Genomic DNA, 9,725 nt, shown 5'->3' on the forward strand with positions numbered 1-9,725 from the left:
GTAGGTACATATCCAAGACCGAAAATTCCATGGTTTGCTTTGATTGGGCGCCAGTGAGATGCCTTGCTTGGATCACGGCCCAAATTCATACCAGGGAAGTAGTTCATTTTTCTCATCATCTTGGCCACCACAGAACTGATGGCGAACGGCAAACACAACTCCTCCCGAGAGGCATCCTTGTAAGAGATAACAGCAACCTCGAATGCGAAACCATTCAAGTTGTAGTCATCTGCTTTTGCAACTGGAAGGATCAAAGTTTCTCCTGTTATTTGCCCTATTTCTGGCTCTTCATCACCTCTGACAGTGAACAACTTCCCATCTTTAATGAACTTCAATTTTTGGTGAAGGGTTGAAGCGACAGCACCTTCCTTATGCAACCAGGGACGTCCTAGAAGCATATTGAACGAGGCTTTGATATCAATAACTTGAAACTCAACCTCAAATTCTTGACCGCCCATAACGATCTTGGTGGTGAGGACTCCGACCACATTTCTTCGGGTATTGTCATATGCGAGGATACCAAGGGTTGATTCGGCAAAATCAGTGGGACCGAAACCCAAGGTAATGGCAGTTCTTAATGGACACACATTCAACGCGGATCCGTTATCTACCAACACAGATGGTACTTTCTTGCCTCCACAAACAATAGTGACATGAAGAGCTCTAGCATGATTCCGACCTTGAGGAGGCAGCTCTTGATCTGAGAAACTAATGGCCCTGGTGGCCTGGGTTAGAGCAACAACTTCAGCCAGTTGCTCCGGAGATATCTCTGAGGATACCTGTGTTGTATTCAATTCTTTTAACACAGCCTCTCTGTGTTTCTTTGATGCTATCAATAATCCCCATACAGATATAACAGCCTGAGTTTTCTTTAACTGCTGCACAACTTCATCATCTGGATCTTTCACATATTGCGGCTCCTCTCCTCGAGCCAATGCCCCTGGATTTTCGACTCTCAATTCAACAGGTTTGAAAATTCTTCCGCCCCTTGTCACATGTCTGACTTCATCCAATTCAGGCTCATCATAAGTGATAATTTGAGGGACTTGTGGCTCATAGGTGATTACCAAGGGAGGTACAGACTCTCTTAGGTGTGATTCATCACAGAATATGATTTGGGGTTCAGAGATGGGTTCTAAGGCACATATGAGGGTAAGAGGGTCAAACTCAGGATCTCCTATGGTTATGGCATTAACGGCAGCAGGAGGATTTGCATGACCAGGTAATGGGTTTTGGGTGACATTGGGTCTTGGCTGGAATGCAATGACTTTCTCATCAATGAGTTTCTGGATTCTAAATTTCAAGGCAATGCAGTTGTCAGTAAGATGACCAGGACCTCTGTGGTACTCACAGTGTAGGTCAGCTCGCCAACTTGCAGGTAGAGGATTGGGGGGAGGCCGGATGGTAGGTAAGGTTATGCGACCTGAAGCAAGACACTGCTTAAGCACCTCTGAAGATGGAATGGGAAGAGGGGTAAATTCTACCCGGGTTTGTTGCCGAGGTGCGGTTGCGGTTTGAGCATAGTCCATTACTAAAGGTTCTTGGGACCTAGAGGATTGAGCATTGGAACGGGAAATACTATTGACTTGGGCTGGAGGGGACTTTTTGAAATCTCTGGGGTTTGGGTTGCTACGGTTGAATACACCTTGAGCCATAGCCTCCTCTATCTGGGTGCCAGCCACGATGAAGTGTTTGAAGTCTGGATAGTATTGCAAAGACATGTGATACTGGAGCTGGGGGGAAATATTTTTCATGATTATCTGGACTTGTTCTTCCTCAGACGGGCGCTCCATCATCTGAGCTGCTATTCTCCTCCATCTTTTCACAAAAATCAAAAAGGATTCCCTCAAGTCTTGCTTTGTTCTCTCTAAATCCTTTCTGGTGATTTCTGTCCCATCATCATATTTGAATTGCCTGATGAACTGCTCGCCGATATCCTTCCATGTCCTGTAACGAGTCTTGTCCAAGACCATGAACCATCTCCTCGCAACCTTGGTTAGGGAAACTGGGAACAATTGAGCCATTTGCTCAGAAGATAACCCTTGAGGCTGACACATGATGGTGAACATTTGCAAATGTGTGATTGGACAACCCACACCATCATATTTGTCGAAATCGGGCATTTGAAAATTGGCAGGAAGGCGAATTTCGGGAAATAAAGTAAGATCACTGGGATTGAAACCACCCTGGTCTTGAAACTGAATGTCTTGAACTTTCCTGGTAAGAGTCTCTAATTTCTCCATAACAGACTTATCAACCATGGACTGAGAAGGCCTACTGTGATTCTCGTTGTACTGCTCTTTTTCTAAGTCTTCTTCGACTTTATCAGGGATATTGATGAACACTGTTTGGGCAGGTGCTACTGGAGTAGCTGCTTGGCGCATAGGCCCTTTATCCTTGGACAACGACGGTCCCAACTTTTCAGAAAGCTGAGCCTTGATAACTCGGTTTTCTTCTTTGAGTTCTTGAAGCTGTTGGAGAATCAAGGTAAGAGTATCGGTAATAGCAGCGGGTGGAAGACCATCTTGGTTGTCTGCCATTGGTGAGGATGAGGACGGGAAAGAAGGAGATGCTGGGGTTCTTAGAGAAGGTGGCGGAGAAACAGATTTCCTCTCTAACCGCGAAGAGACCCGAACCCAAGGAGTATTAGGGTTAGCTATGATGTTTATTGCCCTGTAATATCCGAAAGACATATTTTAAAATCAGAGAGAAGAATAGACGATGATGCACACATAGACAAAGATAATGAAAGAGAAGGATGGACTTTATTGATCAATCATTAAAATTTGAGTACATGGTTCAATCTTTCAAAGATAAACATGGAACTAAGCATTCTTTTTAGACTTCTTCTTCGGACGACAATCTTCCTCAACTGACTCCTTTAAAGGTTTGATGATTCTTGCATCCCAAGCAGATGAAACAGCTTTGACAATCTTGGGCTTGAGACCCTCAGGCGGATAGAAATGATGAAGGGGAGGCACAATGGATTGCTCCCTTCCATACTGACGCTGAATCCTGGCAGGAACATAAAAGGAAGTCTTTTTGAGACCAAGAAGGCGAACGTAGTTAGCTTCTCCGGTGTTGAAGACAGCTTCTTGGATTCCGGGAATTTGCCAATAAATCTGATCTTCTTGGCGAGAATTTAACCATTCAACCCAATCGCTTTTATGATCGAAAGAAACATCATGACGCCATTCACTGAAGGTGTATAACGTATGATCAAAATGGACAGGAGCTGCAATTTTTAGCTTGTGGCATAACCACACTTGAAGTAATGCAGGACATCCTGAGAAAGACCCAACGAAAGAGCGAATATAAGAGCTTGGACCTGAACTGGCACGAAGGTGAGCCATATCATCCAATCCATTGAAAGTTTCTGCAAGCATAGTAGGAATTGGATTGGCGCCACGATCCATTTGATCAACGAGGTCCAGAAGAACAGCTGACGCAAAGCGAGAAGGCTGGACAGTGAGGAACCTAGCAAAGGAGCAGAATCTCAAAGCGCGCCGTCGAGCTTTTTGAATATCAACAGCACCAATGTATCCAACAGGAGGGTAAATGTCAATCAGTCGCTGCATGGACACTTCTTGGCCTTTCATGAAAGAGTTCATGGATTCATCTGGATTATCCATCAAGCAAAGGAACAAAGGACGATAATCTGGAACACAGGATGGCTTCACTAGAGGGCCATCCACAGGATATTCCAATAAGGCACACCATTCTTCAAAGGTGGGACACATTTCTTGGTTGCCAAAACGGAAGACATGATGATCGGGATCCCAACACTCTGATGCGGCATAGAGTAATCCCCAATCGAGCTTGATGGTTGCCACGTAGCCGAAGAGATTTTTCTCTTGTTCACTTATGGCGTAGATATGGGATTCTCTTAATGTACCACGGATCCAATCAAGAATTGTACGAGTAGACATAGTGCCCGTAAGCCAAGAGAAGGGATATAAGAATGATCAGGATTACATGAACACGAGATTGGGATAAGTTCCTGCCAGTACAAGGAAAGTATGAATACATGATCGAATCACACGATAGAAGAATGAAAGGCATACGATCGAAAGATTAGATGAGATAGCATAAGATTGCTTTCAACGGATAGATCAAGAATGACTAATCCTATGAGATCTTTGGAAATGATAGGATTTATATCCTAACCCCTAAAGGAAATTTTTTTTTTAATCTCGCACATTTTAACAGTGTGACCTGAAGGCATCAACCCTAATCCTAATCAAGCGGAGTGGAGAGAGGATCTCGACTCATGACTTTGTTCGTGTACCTAGGACCGATCGTAGCCATTGGAAGATGGTCTACGGCCTAATCTAGACACAAATAGGCAGGATATCCTAAACTAGGCTCACACACGTGATGCACATGTGTTCGTATACTACATGCATGTGTGGGTTAATCTAGGGGTAAGGCCAAGAGTTCCCTTAGCGCGAATCCCTGTTCGATATACTGTACCAGTGTCCGGCGTATCAGTACGTGAACAAGAGATCCGTTTACGTACCATAATGGTACTAGGCTAAGGGTGGAATGCTTCTCTAGCACAGAGGCACCAGGTGATGAAATCCCAGTCAACCATGCTAGATAACACTCCGGGTTCCTAAAATAGGACGTGTGTGCACGTGAGATGCAGAGTTTAGATGCAAGTGATGTAAGTGTGTGCAATATGTTTGCGCAATCTATGATGCCTTCAGGTTTTGTTAGATTAAGTTTGAGTAAAGTGTGATGAGAAAATAAAACAAGACAAACTAATCTAACAAGTATAGAGTTTTTATGAGCCAATTAAATTAAATTCAAATGAATTATCTTTTGAAATTTTAATGAAGTTAGGTGGTCCCCAGCAGAGTCGCCAAACTGTGGTACCTAGCCCGTGAGGGAGTGTGGGGCGCGAGCCGCCACGCGCTCTCTCTTGGTCTCTCGTATCCACGCGATTGGCGTGTGTTTTTAATTGTTGATTGTAATTCGTCTTTTATGTGAACTTGGGATCACTAAGGCAATCCGAATTCCACACGAAAGAGACTGACAGAGTCGCCACCTAGATGTGGGATCTAGGACCCGAAATTAACCAGAAATCTAGACTCGCTACCTGGTTACGAGAATGGAAGGTATGGGGAGTTATCCGCCACATGCACCATTCTTGCCCGATAATCGGTCTTCGATTCCAAAAGCTAACTCTTTTAAATTTATTTTAAATGGCTCATTCAACTCTATGTTAATGTGCGAACTAAGTGACATGCATCCTATGATCTAATTTCAATGAGAATCCTAAATGTGTATCTTGATTTATTAATTTGTCTGGATTCAATCTAAGTGAAAGTTCTCCTAGAATTCTAATTTCATGGAAAGTCCTAAGTGATTTGATTAAGTATTTACAAGAAAATTAATATACAAAACACCACAATTTGTTGTGGTGCCGACTCGCGGGTGGTATGCCGTCAGACATCCAAGCTGCCTACGTACCCAAGCCTCACTGGGATCAGAGTCGACGTAGTTCGGTGCACCTAAGCTAAGCTACTTATGCCTAACTCAACTAGGACACCGACCTAGACGGGATTGACTGTTTCAACAGTTTTAGGAGAAGTTATTTAATTCAAGTTGAGGATTTTATTATCTTAAGATTTCATCTAAGATGCTATATGATTCTCATCTAAATGCAAATGGTCCCTTAGACTAATGCAGGTTTGCCTACATCCTAGTTTACTAGCTTGTCCTAGGGAAAGATTGGGTGACTAGTGTAACTAGACCTATGGCACGGTTGCTATACATAGCAAACGTCCGTGATGAGGCTGGACTCCTAACTCTAGGACTCCCTAAAACCTAAGACTCCCTAAAACTTAGGACACGACACGACACCGGTGTTCCTAAATTGGGCTCTAAGGGTCCTTACGACGGAAACCGTAATCCAACGGTTCCGAGAGACACGAGGTGAATCGATTTCAGTTCTTGAGGTTAGTGAAAAAAGGGATGGAAGAGATGATGAAATAGTGTGAGGGAATGAGAAAGATAGAGAAAGGTGCGACTGAACTTGGGAGTGCCAAATTGCCTACGTACCCCGCGATGGGGATCAAGCCACACGTAGTTCCGCTGGGGAGGTTACTTGGATTTTGGAAAACAGAATTGGTATTTGGATCAGGAATCGGGTTTGTATTTGAGCATTGGACTTGAGATTCAGAAACATTGATTTAGCAATGGGATTTTGGAATTGGGAATTTGCATCAAAGAATTGAGCATATAGGAATCATCAAGGGTTTGAATTTTGGGAATTCAAAATGGGCGGGCTTATGAGATTCGGTCAAATGGATTCAGACATGCGACTCAGATTGTGTTGGGATATGACTTGGTTAGGCAAAAGGGAGGAAGTTCTATTAGGTGTAAAAGGGCATTAGTAGAATAGGGGAATGACTCGGTTGTGACATGGAAGGCCGCAACTTGGTCGAATGCGACTCGGTTGCATTGGGATGGGTTGATTAAGGAATTGGATTGAGTCAACTAAGGGGAGAGTCCAATCGGTTAAAGAGGTTGAGCATACTCGACTAGAGAGTTGGGTCAACTCGACTAGGGAGGTTGGCTAGAGTTGACTCAGTTGAGCTGGGTTGGGATCCCACTTGGATGGATTGTATTGGGGCGATTTGACTTAAGCTGCAGGTGGCCTGGCTGGGTTAGATTTAATGTAACCAGATTTATGGATAAATGGTGTGCCTCAGTGAGTGGACAAAGGTATGGCTTGGGTTGATGTGACTCGGTTGAGTTGTGCTAGGGTCAGGTTAGGTGGGGTTAATGGTTGAGTTGGATTGGATTGGGTTAATGGTCAAGGTCAAGTGCGGGTTGACTTGGCTTAGACTGGATTGGAACTGGTTGAGCGTGGATTGGGGTGCGGCTTGAGGTTTGGGTGGTTGGAGTATCTTAGGAACCAATAGGGCAAAGCGGCTCTTAAGGGGAATGAATTAATTGGGCCGAATGGGCCCGATGGCCGGGTTAACTGGGTTGGCCGGGTCTATTGTAGGGGTGTATGAGGGTACTGTTGGGTGGATGAATGAAAGGCATGTGGTGTATGATGTGTGGCTATGGTTATAGGGTTTAAGGCTTATGGGTATGGGTTTAGGTGTGGTTAATGGTTAGGTTGGATTGGGTTAATGGTTAGGGTCAAGTGAGTCGGGTCTAAGTTAGGAGCAAACCCGAGACTAGCCATGGTCTAACTAGGAGGAAGCAGGGTACAAACCAGGGTGCGGACCAGGGTGCACCAGGGTGCGAACCAGCAGGGAACCAGGGTGCGAACCAGCAGGGGAACCAGGGTGCAACCAGCAGGGAACCTGGGTGCAACCAGCAGCGAACCTGGGTGCAACCAGGGTCTAACCAGAGTGCGAACCAGCAGGGAACCAGGGTGCGAACCAGCAGGGGAACCAGGGTGCAACCAGCAGGGTACAAACCAGGGTGCGGACCAGGGTGCACCAGGGTGCACCAGGGTGCGAACCAGCAGGGAACCAGGGTGCAACCCGCAGGGGAACCATGGTGCAACCAGCAGGGAACCTGGGTGCAACCAGCAGCGAACCTGGGTGCAACCAGGGTCTAACCAGAGTGCGAACCAGCAGGGAACCAGGGTGTGAACCAGTATCGAACCTGGGTGCAAACAGCAACGAACCTGGGTGCAACCAGGGTCTAACCAGAGTGCGAACCAGCAGGGAACCAGGGTGCGAACCAGTATCGAACCTGGGTGCAACCAGCAACGAACCTGGGTGCAACCAGGGTCTAACCAGAGGCTAACCAGGGGGAACCAGGGTGTGAACCATTAGGGAAAAATAAAAATGAAGATAAGATGGGTTAAGAGAAGAGGGAAACATGTATAACTTCAAAGTCTACCATCAAGAAGAATGAGTAAAGATTGATCCTAGATGCTTCCTAACATGGTTTTTCTTTTAAAGTAAAAGATATGCATGAAAACAGACCCTACATAGAATTGAAATAAATGCCTACCTCTTTGAAAACCCACTTTGTGTTTGATTTTTCTTTGATCTTAATTCCTTGAAGATGATTCCTTGCTTGATAATGACTGCTTTTGATATATATCACCCAACGTATCACCCGATCCGGCAAGGATGGCCGAACCCTTGAAGAGATGAGGGAGAGGGATGAATTTTCTAAGAGAGGGATTCTTTTTCTTCTTTTTCTTGGATGGTGGGATGAGAGGGTATTTATAGGAGAATGGGATAGGAGGTTAGGTGAGGTTAGGTGAGGTTAGGTAAGGTTAGGTGAGGTTAGGTAAGGTTAGGTGAGGTTAGGTGAGGTTAGGTGAGGTTTGGATGGTTAGGATGAGAGGAGAGGTTAGGTGAGGTTAGGTGAGGTTTGGATGGTTAGGATGAGAGGAGAGGTTAGGTGGTTTTGGATGGTTAGACCCAGGCCAAGATCTGCCATTGATCTAACGATTTACGGAAATCGGGTCTCGGAATGGAATCAGGGTTCGGGCTATGAAGTGACCCTATCTTATTTTGTCCCGATTGATGATCCGTAAAGTCAGATCAAGATATTAATGACCTAAAACATATATTAGGTTATTGTTGGTTAAAGTAAAGCAAAATGTGGGTGTCTACATAAGGAATAAGATCAAAGGGAAGTCATTCCTTATAAGTAATTAATCAAATCCACTCTCCAATTTACATTGATTATATAGAACTTTATATTTGTTAATCAACAATCATCCATACGAAAGGGGAAAGCCAATGGCATGAATGATTGGGATTTTCCAAACACAAAATCCTACACAATTTTTCAATTGAGTAGATTGATTTAATTATAAATATTTCTCCTTCCCCATGGCTTCAACTAAACCCTAAGTAATTAGGATTTAGTTACTCATGAAGAAGTGAAAAAATAAAAATAAAAGAGATAGATGAGAGAAGAATTGCCATATAGAACTTGAAAGGAAATGAAACAAGAGCAAATTACTTATTCACTAACTTGAATTGAAACAAAATTACATCAAATTGAACTTAAAATAAATAACAAAAATTAAATAGAACTTAGTCTTTTTCTCCTCCAACTTTGGCCAAATCCTCCTCTTCAAGCTTTAGTGTCACCTTGGAATGAACGGTGGATGATTGATCCTTGGTTGAGAGTAGAAAAGAAAAAGAGCATGAAAAAGAACAAGAAAACCTAAGAGAGAGAGAGCTTGAGAATGGTGGAGAAGTAGAGAGAAAGAGAGTGTGTAGAGAGAGGAGAGCATGGGAGAGAAAAGAACTTTTAGAGAAAAGAGGGTATATGGAGAGAGAGTGAGAGAGTCTAAAATATATATAGTTTAAGTGCCCAAAAAAAAAATTAAATTTTTCCAATTCGTTCATATCTTTTCCCTTTTAATTTTTTTTTTCTTGTTAACTTTCCTCTCTCCACTTGGATATCTCTCTTCTTTAATTTCAGCAACTTTGTACCTTGTCTAAGTAATTTGGGCAACTTTTACTCTCCCTTTCTTGACTTTGATGTGTGAAAACGTTTGCAACTTTCTTTCTCTACTTTGGTGGGTCCCACTTGCATGTATTATGGCTTTTCATCTCAAATGGGCATCTTCACCCTCACGTAAAAACAGTGCTGTGAATAGATATAAGTGGGTCCCACGGTTTTGCATGTATTAGCAATACACTTAAATAAAAGTTACTATTTTCAAATAATAAAAAAAAACGTGGGAGTGGTGCTATTATATCAAATGGAATTGTGCAATTCCA

The 9,725-nt window shown here is 43.6% G+C and overlaps 1 protein-coding gene across 1 annotated transcript; it reads right to left on the reverse strand.

Moving 5' to 3' along the window:
- Positions 1 to 2,803: 2,803 nt before the first annotated feature.
- Positions 2,804 to 8,190, reverse strand: LOC143887496 (uncharacterized). Its single transcript, XM_077391567.1, has 2 exons — positions 7,987 to 8,190; positions 2,804 to 4,000 (listed from the first exon to the last, which is right to left on the reverse strand). Exon 2 carries the CDS (start codon positions 3,927 to 3,929, stop codon positions 2,826 to 2,828), a length of 1,104 nt encoding a protein of 367 aa, XP_077247682.1. The 5' UTR covers positions 3,930 to 4,000; positions 7,987 to 8,190; the 3' UTR covers positions 2,804 to 2,825.
- Positions 8,191 to 9,725: the final 1,535 nt, after the last annotated feature.

This window comes from Tasmannia lanceolata, unplaced genomic scaffold, assembly GCF_043159265.1.
Source record: "Tasmannia lanceolata isolate RefF3 unplaced genomic scaffold, GAP_Taslan_0.1 ptg000012l, whole genome shotgun sequence".
Lineage (NCBI taxonomy): Eukaryota > Viridiplantae > Streptophyta > Magnoliopsida > Canellales > Winteraceae > Tasmannia > Tasmannia lanceolata.